Source organism: Gracilinanus agilis, chromosome 1 (genome assembly GCF_016433145.1).
Source record: "Gracilinanus agilis isolate LMUSP501 chromosome 1, AgileGrace, whole genome shotgun sequence".
NCBI lineage: Eukaryota > Metazoa > Chordata > Mammalia > Didelphimorphia > Didelphidae > Gracilinanus > Gracilinanus agilis.
Window position 1 is genome coordinate 399,252,452 of NC_058130.1, and position 21,859 is coordinate 399,274,310.

The window sequence follows — 21,859 nt, forward strand, 5'->3', positions numbered from 1 at the left end:
CAAGCTCAGGCCCGGAGGATGGTGGGACTGTCCCCGGAGGAGCGGGCTCACCCCGGCCGGCCCGGGGCCCCGGAGACGGCAGAGCTGGAGCTAGAGGAGGAGGAGGAGGAGGAAGAAGCAGAGGTGGACGGGGACCTGCTGGAGGAGGAGGAGCTGGAAGAGGAGGACGACGAGGAGGAGGAGGACCAGGACCGGCCGCCGCTGCTGCTGCTCTCGCCGCCCGCCGCCGCCGCCACCTCCCAGGGCCACCCGATTCCGGGCGGGTCCCTGGGCTCGGTGCTGCTCCCTACCCCGGGCTTCGACGCTCGGGAGGCGGCGGCGGCGGCGGCGGCGGCCGGGGTGCTGTACGGAGGGGACGATCCCCAGGGCATGATGGCGGCGATGCTGTCCCACGCCTACGGCCCCGGCGGCTGCGGGGGGGCGGCGGCCGCGGCGGCGGCTGCAGCCGCGCTCAACGGGGAGCAGGCGGCTCTCCTCCGGAGAAAGAGCGTCAACACCACTGAGTGCGTCCCGGTGCCCAGCTCCGAGCACGTCGCCGAGATCGTCGGTCGCCAGGGTGAGTAGTAGTCGGGGCTCTTGACTGGAGTAGGGACAAAGGAGCGGGAGCAGGGCGGGTGTGGCGAAGTGGAGAGACGGGTCCGGGGATGGGGGGCTTGCCCCATCGGCACCCGCCGGCTCTCCTCCGCCTTTCGGTGGCCAGATTTCTCCCAGGTCCGGGGACTGCGTCGCGGGACTCCAGGCCGGGATGTCCGGCTGGTGGGGGGCGCGGTGGGGAAGGAGGAACTTGAGGTTCAGAACGCGGGAACCTCTTTAATGTCGCCTCAGCTAAAAGACATTACTGAGACCCCTCTAGGGAAAGTGGATAAGTTCCAACTTTGCTGTGTTGGTGACAAGAGGTGGGGAAAGGCGGGTTAGGTAGGTGGGAAGTGGACGCGCGGGCTGGGGGAAGCGTCCAGCGTGTAGACGATTGAGGTTTCGCTGAAGTTCCTTGTAAAAGCCAGACCCTGCAGTTTTCGGTGTTCTTTACGTAGTTTATTCAGTTAGTGGATTGACGAAAGAAAACTGTGCAGAACGAGTTAACTTTGGGTCTAAGGGACTATTGGTGTGATACATATTTCTCCTTTGGAAACTTGCCTTTGAGAAGGAGCAACCTTTTCCATAATGATCTATATTGGTTTAATGATATTTGAGTGTTTCCAAAGTGCTTCATACTGACAACACAAAACCTTTATAGTTTCTTAGAACACGATTAAATATACCAATGGTGCCAATGTAGTAGTATGTACTCTTTTTAATAAAGTTTATAAATGTATGTATTTAAACAGTATTCAATAAATTCTCCTTTTCCTAGCACCTCAGTACTTCAGACAAACTCCTCCCACATTGTTCAGACAAAGAACCTATGTCTCACATTCCAGGAGTAGATTTGTGAAGGTAAAGGGAATGTGAGGCCCAAAGCAATTCCAGTATCATACATCTTTTTTGTCAAAGAGCAGATGTTTTTTGTGTAGCCTATATTAATTAAAGAAATAAAAGTCATCCAATGCTTCCTACCAGAGTTGGGTACATTTTTAACTAGGTGGATCTTTTGCCATACCCACTCTTGCTCTTCCTGGCTGACAGCATTGTTGGGGTCAAATGAAAAGAGATGGTGGCGCTGCAGCCCAAATGAGCTCATCTTTCCCTAGTGGTCTAAAGTACACATAAATAAGAGGTTTGTTGAAGTGGTGGTTTCAAATGTCAAGATTTTCTCACTTTATTCCTTTAGGATTTTAATGGGCAAAATCATCTGAAATTTAGAAAGATTAGGTGGTTCATTGCAAACTTTCTATGGTGTGGTACCATTCAAAGGTGATGTAGTCTTAACTGAAAAGGAGTCCTACAATTTTAGCCTAGTCAACCTGTGACACTTTATTTGAAAGTAGTCTTCATTTAGAACCCAACCTCTCTTTTTACAAATGAGAAAAAAGGAACTTAAAGTGCCTTACAGTAGTAAATTGTTTTCAAACCCAGGTCTTCTGACTCAAAATCTCTTACGTTACCAGTACTTTCCGTGTGAAAAGTTAAGTATGATAGGCTGTATTTAGCTCTGTAAGACAGAGTGCTGAGATTGGAGGGGAGCTAGAACTTAGTTTCTATCCGCAAGGAGCTTATAAAATCTGGGTAAGAGTTGCCATGTACACAAATAAGTAGAATTACAAGGTAGTGTATAAGAGCCATAAAAATGATTCAGCCAAAATGAGATAGCAGTTGAGGTAAGATTTTATCTCATATACAACCTAGTAACTGTGGCTTAAAGAGTGGTGGTCCCACTGGAATGTGAGCTGGGTCTTAAAGAATGGATGGGGAAGAATTTTGTTATCTAGATATGACAGGAAAAATGGAACCAAACATAGTGAGGAGGTAGGAAACAACTGTATCGCCTCCTATTCCACAGTTGACATAGTCCTCTGACTATAAAATAGGGCTTTTAAATCAGAGTTAAGGAATAGCTAAAGCTAGAAAGGGACCATAAAATGCAACTGAATTGGGATTGAATACCATGTAGATGAAGTGAAGATATTAAGTAATGGACAAAATGCTTTCTATTTTACAGCATATTTGTTTGGAAAAACATTAAGTTTTAATACTCTATCATTGACTAGTTTCCCCTTTGTCTTAAAATACTATGAAGCTGACATTAATCAGGTTTTCATTTACAACACACTACCTACAACCCATAAGTCAAAAGTAAATTGAATTAATCCTGGGCTTCTCTATAGTATGAGTATCAAGAGGTAGTAGATGAGATTGGTATTCTGAATTTTGTTTTCCCCTCTTTGGGCAATGCAATGCTAACTGTGACCATATTTTCCAAACTAAAAGTACAGACTTCAAACCACATGGTTTGACAAAGGACCTGCAATAGTAAAGCCTCATTGAAATCATTTTCTGGAGTATATAATAACCAGAGCTACACTCTTGTTAACTAGGAAACCAGGATGGTGTTTCTTAGGATGTGGATACAATTTAAATTCATACTTGTTATTAATTCTTTTTCCCCTTAGCATTGAAGTGACAACTTTGAGAGGGAATATTAAATTTCAAATTATTCCTTATCTTATTTTACAGCACAGAATTATTCTGCTTCTCATAGTTCATATCATTCTGCTGGCATGAATCTCATTTGGTGTTCTGTTATTGACCTAAAGAAGTTCCTGTAACAGCAAAGTCTTCCTACCCATTTACTTTATTAGTGAAGTTGAGGGGATCCTATAATTAATGCTTTTCATAAGTATATTGCTTTTAAACAGTGTGGTAATTTTTCCCCAGTAACAGGAGTCAGCAAACTGTGGCCCTTGGGGCCAAATCTGCCAGATCTGAGCTAAGGATGGTTTTTATATTTATCCTCTAGGGTGTATAACAACTTCATTTCACAGGAGAGGTTGAAGCTAGTGAGATTACTTAACTTGCCCAGGTATTTTTGAACCCAGGTCTTCTAGACTCCAAGTCAAAGGTTTCTCTAATACACAATGCTGCCTGGCTTTTCATTTCATTTCCTTTTTTTTTTTTTTTTTTTTTTAATGTCTAGAGCGTGATTATTTGTTTTATTCTTGGAGGTTGTTTTTTTGTTTTGTTTTTTTATGGAAAAAATTTTTGCCCTAAAGAATATATATTCCTGCCATTTATTTATTATCTGAAGCCATCAGACTATTTGATATCTCTTAATTAGTTCTGTGAATTATGTCACAAATGGAGACATTTATGACTTCAATTAAGAAGTAGATAGTAGGACAAATGGAGTTGGAAATCATAAAGAGCCTTTCTGTGTCAATAGCCTCAGGATAGTGTCTTTAAAAAATTAAAAAAATTAATTTCCCCTACAGCATTGTGGATGTTTGTAAATGTTTAATTGGTGGGTAGGTGGGTAATAGTGAGGTTTTTGGTTTTTTTCTCATTTTGAAATGAAAAATAATGTGGGCTGTAATTAAAGAAAGGGTAAAAATGAGAACCCTTAATAATTGTAAAATACATATAAAATTGGATTATAAAAGGATATCATGGCACTTTAATAAACTTTACCTCTAAAATCAGGAAAACTTAGAGTCTGCATTTGTAAAGGTATTAGTTTGCCATGAAAAAAAACACTAAATATTTATTCATTTGAGTTGTCCCTTTAGTAGCTAATGAATTTTCCTCAAATTATGTTGATACTTGTACACCCATACCCAACCTTAGAACGTATGCTTCAAGAGGGCATATACTGCTTTTGTCTCTATATCCTCAATGCCTATGACTGACACACTTAATCATATGTTTGTTGGATTGGTTTGTCAGTCAGCGAGCATTTATTAAACTCTTAACTATGTACCAGATCCTGTAATTTTTTATTTTTGCCAGTTCTGATCAACTTTGTTACAGAATTGATCCCTGTGTTCTAGTTTTTTATTTTTTCAGTTTTTACTTTTTTTAAGTATATATTTTATTTTCCCAGTTACACATAACAATTCTCAACATACATTTTCTGAAATTATGAGATCAAACTGGTAAGCAATTTGTAAATACTGTCATTTTTAAGGATAGGCTTTAACAACTAGGAACTGGAAACATTGAATTTCTAAAGAAGCAGGGAAACTGAGGAAGAGCTTTCCCTGGCATAAGGAATAGCCATTACAAAGACATGGAAACAAGAGATAGAATGGAATGTCCTAGAAACCAGCAAAGTAAGGAAGGTCACTGTAGTTGAATCAGTGTGTAGAGGTTCAGAAGGTGCCAAGTTGTGAAGAGCTTTAAATGCCAGATAGAATTTTATACTGGATCCTTAAGGGAATAGGGAGCCATTGCAATTTTCTAGGTAGAAAGTGTCAGAGACAGTCAAATCCATCATGATATAGATACCGAATGAACTAAAAGAAAAGTGGTAGAATATTAAAAGATAGGTTTCGTTTTTAATACTGTTAAATTTTTTGGGGGGGGGCGAGATGTTTTCTTGCCTAGTAACTCAAGGTTTCACTTACAATATTATCTACAGTCCATCCTAAAGTCAATCAGTCAATAAATATTTATAATCTCTTACTGTGTGCCAGGCACAGTGCTATGCTTGGGAATGCAGAGAGGCAAAAGAAAATACCTTCCCCTCAAGAAGTTCACAATCTAATGAGAGACAACAAGCAAACATGTACAAAAAAATCAATATACAACACAGTAAATGATTATCAAAGGGAAGACGCTAGAATTGGGTGAGGTTGGGAGGTGTTTCTTGTAGAAGACTGGATTTTAGTTGGGACTTGAAGGAAGCCAGGAAGTCAATAGGTGGGATAAGAAGGAAGAATGTTGTGTGGGGGGGGGCAGCAATAGAAAATATAATATCTGCATTTGAGAGATAGGGAGAGTCTTCTTTGTGGAACAGCCAGGAGGCCAGTGTCACTGGAAGGAAGAATATATATTAGGGAATTAAAGTGTAAGAAGACAGAAAAAGCAAGAAGGGCTAGTTTATGAGGGATTTTGAAAGCCAAAATAGAGACTTTGCATTCTTTTAATTAATAAACAAGGTATTTTTACAACTTACAGATGGATGATAGTTCCTTAAATTCCCTTCAATTCTCTTCCTTTAAATGCTCTACAAATGGAACATCAAATGACCACAAGTATGGTATGTGTTGCCATAATTGTTGTGAAGTAATTGCTTTGAGTTTCTTCCCAGTTTCCTGAGGCAATTCTGGTTAGGATTCTCTTTGTGGATCGGCTTTTGGTTTTTAATACAGCTAAATTGTAGTTATTACATGCTATTTATAACGATATTAGGATAGGAACAAGTATTAGAACCTTAAGAGACCTTAGTGATAATCTAGCCCCCTAAAATTTTACAAATGAGGCCCAGAGAATTTCCAAGTCTTCTTCAAGGACATAAATTACAAATTCTTAGCTCAGACCTGTGCCTGAACAAGAATCTTCCTCTACAGTATACCTAACAAGTGAAGATTTCCATTAAAGGGAGAAACTTACTACCTCTTAAGGTAACCCACCTTTGAATAACTGAATTCTTAAGAAAAATTTTCTTTGTATCAAACCTAAATTTGTCTGTTTGAAATTTCCATCCACTGCACCTGCTCTGCTATTTGGGATCAAGCTAGTTTCTCTTCTACCAGCCAAGCCTTCACATTTGAAAGACAGCTGTCATGTTCTACTCTGCCTTCTCCTCTCCACTCCACCATAATCTTATCTTTGACCAATTTAAATGTCTCCATTTACTTCAGTTGATCTTTGACTTGATCCTAGTTTGCCCTCCTTTGGCCATAATCCAGCTGGGGGAGGAGGGGGGGCTTTCTTCCGTGGCACTATGGATAAAGGTCTGGGCCTGGAAACAGGAAGACTCAATTTCAGACCTGGCCTCAAAAGACTTAAATTAGAGCGGTTCCCTGGGCAAATTGCTAAATATCTTGCTTACCTCAGTTTCCTCAATAATAAACTGGGAATTCTGAGAGCACACAGGATTTTTAGGAGGATCAATTAAGATAATATTTGTAAAAGGCTTAGCACAGTGCTTGTAAAGGTACATAGTAAGAGCTTAATAAATACCTTTATCTTCTTTATAAAACCTGACACAAATAGTTGCAGTACACCAGATGTGATCTGAAGAATACAGGTGTACTGTCATTGTACTATCATCTCCTTAATGCAAACTACATTGATTAGTTGTAATTCACAATGTTGCCTGGTTGAATTTTCAAGTATATTAAAAACCCAAAATCTTTTTAAATACATGCTATTTTCTAGCCAAACTTCCCCCAGCTTGTCCATGTAAACTTGCTTTTTTTTTTTTTTTTAACACAAGTATAAGAGTTTACCTTTATTCAAATAGGCAAATCTGTGGTCTTAATGTATGTATGTGAGGGTTTCCTCTGTTGATGCAGCTTACAACCCAAACTTTCCATTTTACTTTTATCTCTTACCTTTTTTTTTTAGATTTAGCCCAACATTTTAACCTTTCAAGATATTTTTGGAACTTGACTATCAGTGTTAGTAGCCACATTAGACATTTGCCATCTACATGATAATTCCTTTAAGTATCATATCATAGATGAAAATTTTAAATTTAGTACAGATTCCTAGAAAAGCCTGGAATAAAATATAAATTTCTGTGCTATGTTGATAATTTCATAAGTGATTGACTGAAACAACAGTTCCCATTTGTTTAAATTTACATACATGTGCACTTAACCCCAATTGCCTGGCTATTCTACTGTCTTAGAAAAAAGGCCTAACTTTATGACTTGAATTACATTACCAGAAATCTCATTCTCTGGGACAAATCAAACGCATAAACCTAAATCAATTTAAGAGGAAGAGATGAGGAATAAAGAGGAAGGATAACCCAATAGATAATCTAGTCTGGAAGCTAGAAAAAAATCTCAGTTTGAGTATCTTCTTAATAAATGTTGATTGATTAACACATGCTAGGTTATGTGAACCTGGATAGGGTCCTTAACCCTCATTACCCTCTAGGCAATTCTCTAAGCTGATAAATTTCTGAGAAGATTCTGACCTATGGTTTCAAAGGAAATTTACTTACCTTGGAGTTCCTTAAACATGGTGAAATCATAGGTCCAGTTTCTAATTCCGTTTATTCACTATTAATAGTATATTGTGTTTGTAGAAAGGTAATGGTGTTGGATTAATTACTGATTTCAGATACTTTAGTAAGGCTTATAGAAATCATCATTGACTATATGAAATTTAATAACAGTTTGAATAAAAATGCTTTGAGATAATTTATAAACTTTATCTTAATAGATCAGTTTGCACTAGCAACTATTGGGAAAGACTTAAGTGACTGTAATTGTTTTGCATGTGGGTGGAAATTCTGTTGCCTTTTCTTCCTGCCTTATTCGGCTAATGAACAATATTATTCACTGGAGAGGAAGTGGAAAATAAAAACAGTTGCATTTGAAGGGTGTTTTGTCTACCTCGTAGTTATCAGCCACCAAGACAATTATTCAAGTAGTTCAAGTGTCTGAAAACTTCCTGGTTTGTTCTTTTGAAGGTTGATCTTTAATGTACTATCCTGTAAATCAGTGGTATCAAACTCCAGTTGGAGGTACAAGGCCCACTAATTAATCTACATAAGGATTCCTAGAGATCCTTTGATCGTTTTGTATAATTTATCACTATGATTCTTAATATTTTATAGAAAAGGTAGCGCTTTGCCACCAGAAAATACTTGCTGCTGTTTTGGGAAGTAGTGCTTACATATTAAATGTTTTGTTCTTTAAGCAAACTGAATATGTTTTGTGAAAATTCTAATTCAACAAGCAATTTCTGGAATTTTAATTTTTTAATTTTACCAAAATATATACATTGTGAACTTCCAGTTTCCTTCAACTTGCCATTTTTGCTTCTGCACAGGCAAGGTAGTATAGGTATAGTGTAAAGAATATTCAACTCTTATTTCATTAAGTTCTGCCAAACTTATGTTCAGCAAGTCACTTTTTAACTTCACTCAGCTTTTGGTGGAAGGAAGAAAGTACCTATCCCCCATATACTTTGAAGGGATGTTCTGAGGATTAGTTGAAGTGAATGAGAAAGCACTTTTTTTGCTATGCAACTGGGAGGTGTGAGGCTCCTTAAATCTAATTTTTAGCCATTATTCATCATTTATTACTGCTTCACCTTTTTTTTCCTCTTTTATCATCTTTTATCATCTTTTCCCCAGAATCACAACTTTGGCAATTTTTCCAGGTTTATTTATGAGTATCTACTACTATTGTGTAAAGGGGGGAAAGTCATATTTGTCCTTTAAGATTTTGTAATTGAAAAGGAAACAATAAGATGGATGTTCATTTTTATTTACTGCTGAGTCAAAAAACTTGGCCAACAGCAATTCCTCAATTGTTCAATAAGAACAATTACAAAATAATTAGAAATTTTAACAAAATAAGAAATTAAATAAAATGTAGGAAATATTCTATTTTAAGACTGCCAATATGCATCCCACAATAACAGTGTGTTACTACATATTGATTTATAAAGGTACTAATGAAGAAAACCTGAATTTTCATTTTAGGGAACACTAGATTGGCTGTATGATAATCTCTTTTGAATCATCTCTTGATAAGAATTTAAGAAACAGAACTTAACAATTTTCATTGCTTTTGTTAAAAATAAATTTCATTTCTTGTGCTTCCCTAGTGGCCAGTATGCTTTTTACTTTCCTTTTAGAGTGTTATGTGTGGTTGCCATAGAGATTTGCAAAAATTAAGTCTCTGAAAATAGTTTTCTAATGGTAGTACTGATCATCTTAACTATACTGATGTGAATGAATGCACAAATTAATGCTGCCTTGTCATTCAGTAACTAATGGGGAAGCTTTTCATAATAGAAATTCTTTAATTATTCTGTGCAAATATAATAGAACTTTTTAATGTTCTTTAATAAATTATTTATTTGTGCATATCATCTTTTTCTTCCCCTCATTGATTTGACTGTAAGCTCCTTGAGGTCAATAATTGTTTTTCTTTCTCCAGAGTACTTTGTATCTAGAATAAGTATTTAAATTGAATTTTGTTGAATGTGAATGTTGGCGTATTAAAGAAAATGTATTTCTGTATCTTCAAATTTGTTTTGTTATAAGATAAAGTAACTTCACTCTATGGGGCATATCATCTGAGCTGAAAAGTTCGGCATGTCATGTTTTGGGGAGCCAGGAGGAAGGACATCATAGTAGTTTATATGCTTTTTTTTATTATTAAAGGTGTTTTAAAATCTTAAATTTGTAGGTAAGAGGACCAAATTGGTTTGAAATTGAATCATTAAAATAAGTTAGAAATGAAGTATTTACTGTTGAAAACTATATTTCTTTACATTTTACATATATAAGCAAAAAGACATGAAAATAAATTTTTATCTGGTTAGGGTACATAAATCCATAAATTATAACAATAAAAACCAGTGACTGTTTTTTAGAGATTAAACAAAGAAGGCTATAAAATGTTTGTACTACTTTACCATTAATTTTCATTTTTTTAACTTGAAAAGTTCCTTGAGGACAACAATTTTAATCTGTTTATAACCCCAATACTTTGGATATAAGTGCATAATATTTGATTTCAGGTTGATGAAGATGGTGGCTAGATCCCATGGCTTTCTGGGCATTGTAATAAAAGCAGTAATAATATTATGCCCTGGCTTTCTCTTAGCAATATGCCTCTCTGCAGCACTTATGAAAACCTTGGGATATCCTTTAACTGCTACCTTTCAAAGCCACAGGAATTTCATCCAACCTGGAGGAGTATCTGACTTCATAACTACAGCTTTCTGGCATTTTCTTCTTTTAATGTATGTTCATTATAATATCTAATAAAATTGAGTCCCATTTCTCTAGAAGATGTTGATATATTCCTTGTGTTTCTTTGGCGCTTTATCTGTTTTCAAAACATAATCTAATTTATTTTCATTTTAGCTTCACAATAGACTTGTAACTTAGATAAAGCAAGTGGTTGTTTCCCATTTTACAGATGTGTACTTCTTAAGATAATGGCAAGTGATTGGCAAAGAGAAGTAAAATCTCTTGTTATTACTAGCCCTTTGTACTATTATTAACCTCTGACGCAATAGGCTGAAAATACTTAAGTTGGAAGTTTTAATTTAAGAAAACTAATTATACAATTTTCTGTATATGTTTTTTAAGCATAGTTTACTACTCAATCAGAAAATAATCCTAGCCTGGTTTATTCTTGTTTTTTAAGATAAGTGGACAAATCTTTATGTGATTAGACTGTTATGACTTTAAAGTTAAATTTCCAATTGGGTCCCAACTATCCAGTGGGTTTTGTTGTGGGCTTTAATCCAAATTGTTCTATGAGCTTTTTTTTTTCCCCCAGAAAGATGGGGGAGAATGAGATAAGGTCTCTTAACTAGTTCATATTTATGAGGTCACACAAATTTACAAAAGATCAATTTGACTCTTTTTTTTTTTAAAAAACCTTGCCTTCTTTCTTAGAATAAATACTATGTATTGGTTCCAAAGCAGAAGAGCAGTAAGGGTTAGGCAATTAGGGACTCTCAGGGCCATGCAACTGTGAAGTAGCTGAGGCCAAATTTGAGCTCAGGACCACCCATCTCTAGGCCTGGCCCTCAATCCACTTGAGTCCCCCTTCTTCTCCTCTCCCCCCCCCCCTTGGCCTTTTTAGAAAATTAATTTCTATTAAAATCATGAAGGATTAAATGTGTGGAAGAAGTTCTACTAGCCTAAGTATCAACTCTTGTACAATATGGGTCCTAGGCACAAATAGATAAAGTCCTGCTGCTTTTTAAAGGGGAGACAGTTTTCCCTAAACAACCTAATTCCTTGTCAGTAGTGCTTGACACCAGTACTAAGGGTGTAGCTGAAAAGAGGGTGAATCACCAAAGAATAGAGGGACCAAGTTCTTGCTTAAAACATCAATTAGCAAATTCCTGAATCAGCCTCTTTTTTACAGTTTTATGTTGTCAATTATCATTTGTCTTCTCTTTTATACTACTTCTATTAAGTAGATTAAAATATTTGTAAAGAAACATTTGTTAGCTTTTGGATATTGTTTGTGTTTTGATCAATCTTTCAGATTTATATAGTTTTCATTTTAAATTCAGATTCACAATTGAAGGCCAATCAACAAGCATTTATTAAAAGTGCCTACTATGTTACAGTTACTGTACCCTAAGTTTTGGAGATACCAAAAAGACAAGTCACTCTAATAAGAGAGACATCATGCAAACAACTAATATATAACAAGATATATAATACAAGGTAAATTGGAGTTAATCAGTAGAGGGAAGGCATTTAGCATTGAAGCTGAGGAGAATGTCTAAACAGCCTTTTTCTGAAAGGTGAGGTTTTTAGCTAGGGCTTGAAGGAAGCCAGAATAGCCAGGTGGTGCTGGCAATGCTGTCAGAGAACTCCAGGACAAATAATGATAGTTAGGAAGTTCAAGGGCCTTGTAATAGGAATAGTAGTAGTAGGCAGAGGAAGGTCAGAGTTGGAGTCAATAAACATTGTCTACTAGATTCCATGCACTGTACTGATAAGTACAGGAGATCTGAAGAAAGGTTTTAGATAATCCTTTTTCTTAATGGAGTTCATAATCGAATGGGGGTGGAGGAAGGGACGGGATGGGCGACTTATATATAAAAAGGGGAGAAATGGGATGGAGATTACCTGACCCTGAGGGTGTGATGCTTTCGATGAAATTCTGAAGCCAGGGTGAAAAATTATCTGAGGAAGTGAGAGTTTCTGGAGATTGCATCTTACAGAAGGATGAGTTTCTGAAAATGATGAAGTCCATCACTCCCATATCCCATAAATGGGAACAAAAATCCTCTTGGGAACATGTAGGGAGATAGGGAGAGAAGAGTAAGGGGAAATAGAATGGGCAAACATAAATTTGCAGCAATGTACTGTGAAAAAATCTGTAGTAAATTTAAATAATCCAGGAACTAGCTTCCTATATATAACTGACACACTAATAATAGGTTAACCTGCTTATAGCTATACCCAGAATTTCAAGTCATAATTGCTAACTTCGTGTGTGTGTGTGTGTGTGTGTGTGTGTGTGTGTGTGTGTGTGTGTGTGTGTGTGTTTTAAGTTTTGGAAACTTGGGAGAAAATAACACTAAAGACTTAGAACTGAATACCTAAGTATTTCCATTCACATTTAATCACTTAACCTCCTTGCCTTCCCAATTTGTAAATGGGAATAAAATTAACCTGTGAGAAACTGTTCAAAGCAACTAGTTTGTTAGGAAATGCCATTTTAGTATTCCTCACAGTATTGAATATAATTTTAATTTATTATTTCTACTATTTTTTAGTTTTTTAATGTTTATCCCCAACCCTTTTGATTGTATCATATAAGTTGAATTCAAGGGACTGTTCAGAGAATAATTTCTATCTTAAGAGCTACTTTATACTTTAATACTTCAATGGATTCATCACCTGCCAACTTTGCACTTTGGAGATAGCTGACTGTACAAAGGATAAAGAGCTAAGTGGGGGGGGGGTCTGAATTCATATTTGACCCTGGGAAATCATTTAACCTCCATTTGCCTTTGTTTTCTCTTATATAAAATGGGGGTGATAAATAGCACATCCTCTTTAGGTTTGTTATGAGAATCAAATGTGAGATTTGTTGCATTTGGGGCATTTTTTACAGCACTTGGCACTATGCCTGGCACATAGTAGGCACTATATAAGTATTTCTCTTTCCTACCCATTTACCCTTTCATATCATATGTAATTCTTTTCTATACTTTTCTCATAAATCTTCAGTAGATCTACCCAACTAGAGGCTTTTCTGTAATTTGTTGTTGTTTTCAGCAGACTACTACACAACTGATTTGTGTGTTCTTTTTTACTCATTTTCCTTTTCTAAACTTTACCTTGATGTGACATCTTTATGCCAAAATAAAGTCAAGTAAACTGAGCTATTTAATTTCCACAAACCATGAAGTTCATCCACCATAGCCCTAGGTTGTGTTAAAAGCATTTAAAAACATTGAGAATTGTGTCTTCTTAAGAACAAGATGAAGGCTTGAGTCTTAAAAATTAACAGTGAAAGTGGTTTGGTTTTTATACTGTGATATTTAGCAAATTACAATCAAGAGACTGTTAATAATTTTTTAAATGGTGTGAATATTACATTTCCATGATCTGTTTTTAGCTGACAAGGTTGTACTTTGCATTAATATTTAAATTATATGCATTGTATTAAGGACTTTCTAAAATATCTACCATTGAATAGCTTAAGAAAAGAAATTTTCTTTAAAATAATTGAAAGTTCTTAAAATTTCTTCCTATTGCTATGTCATAAATCAAGTTAAAATATGTCCTTTTTGGTGTGTATGCAATTTGCGAAGCTCAGTTCTTTTACTTCTTGAAAAGTTTATTGAATAATGTAGTCATTTGTTTTGCTTGGCTACCATACATATGTGTAAAAGGAATTTTGTTACAAATTAGCACCAGATATTGATTCTTCACGTGATAAACTTAAAACACTATGAAAAAGAATATAATAATAATAATTGCCTACAATTATATAATACCTTAAGGGTTTTCAGAGTGCTTTACTATATTCTCATTTGATTCTCACAACAACGCTGTACTCTCTACATTTTACTGATGTGTAAACAGACAGAAGTTGACTAGGGTCACATAGCTTAGTGTTTGAACTCAGTTATTTCCAACTCCAACACTATTCACTCTTCCACTTAGCTACCTTTGAATAAACAGTGGTTTGTGAAAAATATGGTAGGAGTTGGTTTAGAATAATAGAATTGAGAGTAAGAATTCAAAATTATTTTGTAAATGAAGAGGAAATAAGTAAAAGGCAAGTTAGACTAGACCAAAATAACAAAGCTAATTAGAAGTAGAACTATGATAATCAATAAATATTTATCTAACTAACTCTGTTACCTAAGGATACCAAAAAAGTCAAAAGATGGCCACTGTTCTCAAGGAACTCACAGTGAATCTAAATACAATTGTGTACAAATAAAACATAGGCAAGATAAATTGGAAAAAATAACTAATAAACCTTTTAAACAATTGCAAACAATAGGTAACATTTATATAGTGCTTACTATGTGTCAGTCACTATGCTACTTACTTTTTACAAATATCTTCTTCATTGATCATCTCACCAACACTGGGAGAAAGGTGCTGTTATTATCTCTGTTTTATAGTTGAGAAATCTGAGGTGAGCAAAAGTTAAACTTGCCCAAGGTCATCCAGCTAGAAAGTATCTGGAGACCTGTGATTTGAATTCTAGGCCTCCTACATAGTGTTCTGGCCACCAAGCTGCAAGCACTAGAATTAAGGGAGTTTTGGAAAGGCTTCCTATAGATCAGTGATGGTGAACATAGGGCATGGGTGCCAAAGATGGCACACAGCGTTCTCTGTGTGCACAAGCTCACCACCCCTAACCTTTGAAGAGTTTGTTACTAGACAGGCAGAGGGATTCCTACAGGAGCTGCTCCTTTCTCCCTTTCCATCATGCCAGATGACATTTTTCACATCCCCTGCCCAGCAGCCAATGGGAGAACACGGGGTAGTAAGGTGAGTGACTCACAAGTGGCAGAGCACTAGAACCACTTCCCTCCCCCTCTCTACACTCACTGAGGACATTTCTCACTTCACCCACCCCTCCACCCAGCAGCCAATGACTTTCTCCCTCCCCTGAGTGGGGTAAGTAGGGAGGGTAGAGGGTACCCCACACTCGGTATGGGGGAGGGGCATGGCATGCAGTCTGGAGAGGCAGGCACAGCACTCCAGTTGTCATCATTGCTATACATGGTGTGATTTTAGATGGGGCTTGAAGGAAACCAAGGAATTCATGTTTACCGATTTCCAATCCAGGGGGTTTTTCTGTTGTGATCTCTGTGATTTCTGTGTTATCTGACCTCTTAAGAATGGTTGTTGAAGATGCCATGAGGCAAAGAAATAGACCTGGGGAAGTATAGTGAACCAGTTTGACTGATCTTTAGTTTTTTGGGATAAGGACAAAAAAAAAAAAAAATCCCTTTGGGCCTAGGTGAAACAGGATCTTTTAAGCCCTAAGCTAAGGAGTTTAGATTTTAATGAAAACTGCCTTTGAGGAAAATGGAATTCTAACACCAAAAACTGGCCCCTTGACTGTAGGAAACCTACTGCTCAGTTTGCCCCACCTCTAACTAGCAGAAGCAACCGTGGGTCTCTGGACTTCCCAGAAACCCTTCTTCCCTACTCTAGTAATGTTAATTTGCTCAACCTCTGGGCCTGGGCCTGAAACAAATGAATCCTCTCAATTGTCCTAGCTATTGAGGTGGTAGAAGTGAAACCAGAATTTATCATTCTGATCACATCCATCCAACCCACCATCTTCTGGTATCTTGCCATTTGCCCTGAGGTTGCATTTCTTATCTCTTTCAACTCTCAACCCCACCCCCCCACCTCTTGCTCAGGAAATAATAAAGAAATATTTCCTTTGCTATTGGAAAAGATAGGAAAGTCTGCTATAACTTCCCTGGCTTTCTTCAAATCTCAGCAAAAATCTCATCTACCAGAAGCTCTTTCCAAATCTTCTTTAACTTAGTGCCTTCTCTGTATTATTTCCTATGTGTCCTGTCTATAGCCTTTTTTAATACTAATTTGTTTTCTCCCCAGTTGTATTGTGAGCTCAAGGACAGAAAATACCCTTTACCTTTTCTTTATATCTCTGTAATTTTGGCACACAGTAGGTGCTCATTTGACTATGAATCTACTAAGAATCCCTAACACTTTCATTCTTATCTAGAAGCTTTACAGGATCCCCATTATCTTTAAGATAAAGTCCTTCCCAATCTGACTCCAGCCTATTTTTTCAGGTAAATTAAATATATATTACTCCCTCTCACACTTTGCTAGAACCTAATTGACTACTTTTACTGTTCCCCATGCACAGCATTTCCATTTTCTACCTTTCTAGTTTTTGCACTGGCTATTTATTCACCAAGGCAGTAACTAACTACATTGTGCTAGTACTGTGCTAACACTGGGGGATATGAAGAAAAGTCAAAAAAATAAAGTCCAACTCAACTAGTCCCTACTTTTAAGGAGCTCACAGTTTAATGAATTAGGCAACATGCAAACAGCTATATATCAGACATGATATATACATAATAATTCGGAGATAATCTCAAAGGAAAGGAACTAAAATTAAGAAGGGAAGTAGAAAGGTTTATTGAATAATGGGAATTTAGACTGAGACCTGAGAAACCAATAGGGAGGGGGAGGGAATTCCAGACATGAAGGAAAGCTAGTGGAAATGGATTTGGAGGGTCTTGTGTTTGGAATATCTAACATCCTCAATGGATCAAAGAGTACATGATGTGGGAGGGAGGAGAAAATAAGGTGACAGAAGGGGTCAGTCTTCCTTTCTTCTTTTCTGAGTCTGCAATAGATATGACTGTAGCACCTGGTACTCTGCATCTCCACAGAGGCTATTTCCCAGAATGATAAATCCTGGGTGTAGGTTGGTAGAATCATGGTTATTCCAAAAATTCCTGGGTTAAAGGTCCTGGACTATCTGTGTCTTGTCTGAGGAGGGAGAGGTATGGTGGTAGTGGTGTTTTGACTTGCCTGACACATGCTGTCGCTTAGGATACCTTGCTTCATGATTAAAATTTTAAAAAGTTAAGAATCCTTTCCTAAGAAGCAAAATTTATATAACTTTTCCTATGTGCATGGTTTTGTTGCTGTCCCCTTTTGAAAGGTCAAGTCAAAGGTGAAAATATTACATAGAAGCCAAGAGACAAGGCAATGCTGACACCAGATCTTTGGATCTAATATTTCAGTAATGACTATCAAATCTAACTTAGTCTAGTGCTGCCTCAACTTCCCTATACTTCATCCACATATAAGTTCCCAGGGCATTTTTATTCTATTCCATTTTCTTCTTCACCTCTTGATAATTTTATCCAAAAGTGTTGATCTGGTTTATAGGTATAAACCAGACTCAATATTCCTACAAAGTGTATCTACCTTTATTAGTTCCTAAGAGGACCCAGAAACTCAGATTTCATAGACATAGTATCATGATCTGCCTTTTTTCCCCTAGTCTTTTCACCATTTTGCTGCCCTTCTATTTTCCTACCAACCAGATAGTTTACCATTATATAAGACAGAATTCAGCCGCTGACCTGGTAGTGTTAGATGGGTTCATTTTATTTCTGCTAGATGTTTTTTTTTTTTTTCACTTTCACTAATATTTTTTTCATTTTCTACTTCTATCCTGGTCTTTTTTGCATTGTGCCAAATGTACTAGTTAATTAAAGCTGGTTCTACTTATTGATCAATCCCTTGACTTCACTGTGTTTCCTAAGCTCTTTGTGTTTATCTGGTGTACACATGACTTCAGTATCTTCACCAAAACCCTATCTAAAAGAAGGAGGGAAAAGTCATTCTCACTTTTAATATCTTCCTCCTTTTTTTCCCTCTGCACCCCACTTCACTTCCCTAGTATCAAGTCATTTCATTTTTTACAATTGAAAGATAACTTAGGTATAGAAATGACAAACTCCCACCATGAGTAAGAGAATTGTTACAATTTCTTGCCCATAATCTCCAAATATCCTTTTACTCTCTTACCTGTATCCATTTATTGCATTTGTCTAGCTTAGCTTGGCAACTATTCCTAAGTAGAGAATTGGTTTTCCATTGATCAAATACAGCAAACATTTTTTCTTAGCCATCAGAAGTATTAGCAATAAGATAGCATAGAGCAACAGGCCAGGAGTCAAGAGGACCTGAGCTTCAAATATGGCTTCAAACACTTTCCTAGCTGTGTGTGAATCCTGAGCAAATCACTTAACCTCAATTGCCTAGCCCTTGCTGTTCTTCTACCTTAGAATTGAAACTTTGTAAGAGTTTTAAAAGTATTGTCTTTGGCGGAGGGTGGAATAGAGCAAGGAAAGAAAATAAGCATTAGACATTCCATGTAACAGCCAATAGGGTTTTTTTTTAGGTCCTAGAAGTGATTTAATCACTTTTGAAATTCACCACTGAATTAGGATAACATAAATAGTAAGAATACCATTCCTTTTATGTTAACATGAGTGAATTTCTTTGTTTTGAAATTTTGAGTGATCCAGTTCTTGAATCTCAATTAATGGCTTGAATGAGTGAATGTTGATATTCCAGGTTTCTGACCTTAGAATTCAATAAAATTTATAAATAAGGTCCTTCTTACATATTATTATAGATTACATAGAAGGCTATTATTTGATATTGATTACAGACACTCCTAACCCACCCACCCCTCCATTTTGAGCTGGATGCAGAACAAAAGCATAGCACTATGTCTCCTATAGTGTAATGACAGAAATTAGATATCATGTTATACATTGCTTGACACCCACCTTTAACTTTTTGTTTATACATTCTTCCTGTGCTTGCAGTTTTGATATATAAGATTTAGGACATATAACCAAAATAATTTAGATTTCTCCTTTCCACAATCTTATCTTCCACATCAGTATCTGAAAATGTCAACTCTTGTTTAAGAAGCTACAGTGACTCCTAATTGCAGTTAGGATAAAATACAAACTCCACTGTTTTCATTTACAGTCCTTCATAGTCTGGCTTTGATCTATCTTTCCAAGCTCTTATTATATCCCATTCTCCCCTTACCTCCACTTTATGCTCTAACCAGATTGCCCTACATCTCCCATAGGTGATATTCTCCTGTCCTCTTGTGTTTGCACATCCTGCCACCTCCCAGAATACTTTTCCTCTTCCCCTTTTCTTAACAGAATCCCTAGCTTTCTTCAAAACTCAATTGAGATGCCTTCAAACCTCCTTGATTTTTGTAGTTTTTAGTGCTCTCTGGCTTCCTTGCCTACAAAACTACTTTGTATGTACTCTGTATGTATTTGTATCTACTTACTTGCATACATGTTTACTCCTAGGAGAATTTGTAAGATCCTCAAAGGCTAGGGAACTGTGTAGTAGATTGAGGGAGGGTTTTTTGTTGTTGTTTTGTTTGTTTGTTTGATTTTTTTGTCTTGGTATCCCCCTGTGCCAGGCACAGAATAAATACTCCATAAATGCTTATTGATTGAATTATCCTATTGTAATTATAAGTAGTTGACCTAGTTTACCTGTGTGTAATAGTGTTTATAGTATCTTAACATTGACATTGTATTCATAAACAAAGCTAAACTGTTTTTTTAATTAGCAAGACTTGGAATATCCTCAGACAAATAATTGACCTTGAATTAGCATCTCTGCATATGAGTATTTCAAAGAATCATGCACTCAAACCTCCTGTACTCCTTTCTTATAACATTTACAATTTTCTGGTGCTTTTCTGTAAATTTATGTACTACAACTATTCTTGGAATTGTAGAGTTTGTAGCTAGCATGAACTATCTGTACAACATGATAATATCTTGATTAGTCCAGATTGGCAGTTTGGCCAGTGTAGGGGGTGGAAACCCACTCAAGTTCTGTTTTTTCAATGATTCAGTTATTAAAATTGTAACTGCTGAGTTTAAGAATGTTACATTCATAATGGTATACTTATTTAAAAGTACTTTAATAGCATCTCTTCCAGCTCCCTCAGTTTTTTAGTGACACAAGTACTCATTATTCTCACAAGTATTTGCTTTTGCTTGGTCAAAGTCCTTAATAGTGATATGTTCTAAGCATAAGAGTGACCTTCTAGTAAAGATCACATTCCATTTCCCTAATCTCTTATCAGACTATATAATAATCTTGCATAGTTGATAGGGAAAAGAGCAATTGGTAGTTTTCAAAATAGAAAAATATTAACAGTTTTCCTCTGGTTCCAACACTACAAATCATTTGGCTTTATAAAACATTGAAAAGAATGTTGATCCTTGGATCCTCTCTTCCCCTCCCCCACTAAAGGTTTTTTTTTTTTTCTCTCACACAGGTTGTAAAATTAAAGCACTAAGGGCCAAGACAAATACATATATCAAAACACCTGTTCGTGGTGAAGAACCTATTTTTGTTGTCACTGGAAGGAAAGAAGATGTGGCCATGGCCAAAAGGGAAATTCTCTCAGCTGCTGAGCACTTCTCTATGATTCGAGCATCTCGCAACAAAAATGGTCCTGCACTAGGGGGGTTACCATGCACACCTAATTTGCCAGGTCAGACTACAGTCCAAGTCAGAGTACCTTATCGTGTTGTAGGACTGGTGGTTGGACCCAAAGGAGCAACAATTAAAAGGATTCAGCAGCAGACCCACACATATATAGTTACTCCAAGCAGAGATAAGGAGCCTGTCTTTGAGGTGACAGGTATGCCAGAAAATGTAGACCGAGCACGTGAAGAAATTGAAATGCATATTGCCATGCGTACTGGAAACTACATTGAGCTAAACGAAGAGAATGATTTCCATTACAATGGTACAGATGTGAGCTTTGAAGGGGGCACCCTTAGCTCAGCATGGCTCTCTTCAAATCCAGTTCCTCCTAGCCGTACCAGAATGATATCCAATTATCGAAATGATAGCTCCAGTTCTTTGGGAAGTGGTTCTACCGATTCTTACTTTGGAAGCAATAGGTTGGCAGACTTCAGTCCAACAAGCCCATTCAGCACAGGAAACTTTTGGTTTGGAGAAACACTACCATCTGTGGGCTCAGAAGATCTTGCAGTTGATTCTCCTGCCTTTGACTCTTTACCAACATCCTCCCAAACTATCTGGACTCCTTTTGAACCAGTTAACCCACTCTCTGGTTTTGGTGGTGACCCTTCTGGTAACATGAAGACTCAGCGTAGAGGAAGTCAGCCATCAACTCCTCGGCTCTCTCCCACGTTTCCTGAAGGCATAGAACATCCACTTGCTCGGAGGGTTAGGAGTGACCCACCTAGTACGGGCAACCATGTTGGCCTTCCAATATATATCCCTGCTTTTTCTAATGGTACCAACAGTTACTCCTCTTCCAATGGTGGTTCCACGTCTAGTTCACCTCCAGAATCAAGACGAAAGCACGACTGTGTGATTTGCTTTGAGAATGAAGTTATTGCTGCCCTAGTTCCATGTGGCCACAACCTCTTCTGCATGGAATGTGCCAACAAGATCTGTGAAAAGAGAACGCCATCATGTCCAGTTTGCCAGACAGCTGTTACTCAGGCAATCCAAATTCACTCTTAAATATATATATATACATAATATTATATCTCTATATGGACTCTTAAAAGCATGGGTATAATGGTACCCCCAGTAAACTTCCTAATGAATTCTTATGACTGTTATCAGGCTTTATTGGGATTAGGCTAAAGTTGTTAGTAAACTTGTATTTTCTAAAAGGCTGCTATGGTAACACTAAACCTAGGTGGTCTCTGTCTACTAGTTTGGTTTTAA

General features: G+C 37.1%; 1 protein-coding gene across 1 annotated transcript in view; it reads left to right on the plus strand.

The window, feature by feature from the left end:
• The window catches only part of MEX3C (mex-3 RNA binding family member C), an 85,944-nt gene extending 64,295 nt beyond the window's left edge, over window positions 1-21,649 (plus strand). Inside the window, exons 2-3 of the mRNA XM_044681562.1 lie at window positions 5-556; window positions 20,424-21,649. Of these exons, the coding sequence (XP_044537497.1) occupies window positions 5-556; window positions 20,424-21,649 (1,778 nt within the window). The remainder of the gene's footprint in view (window positions 1-4; window positions 557-20,423) is intronic.
• The last annotated feature ends 210 nt before the right edge of the window (window positions 21,650-21,859 follow it).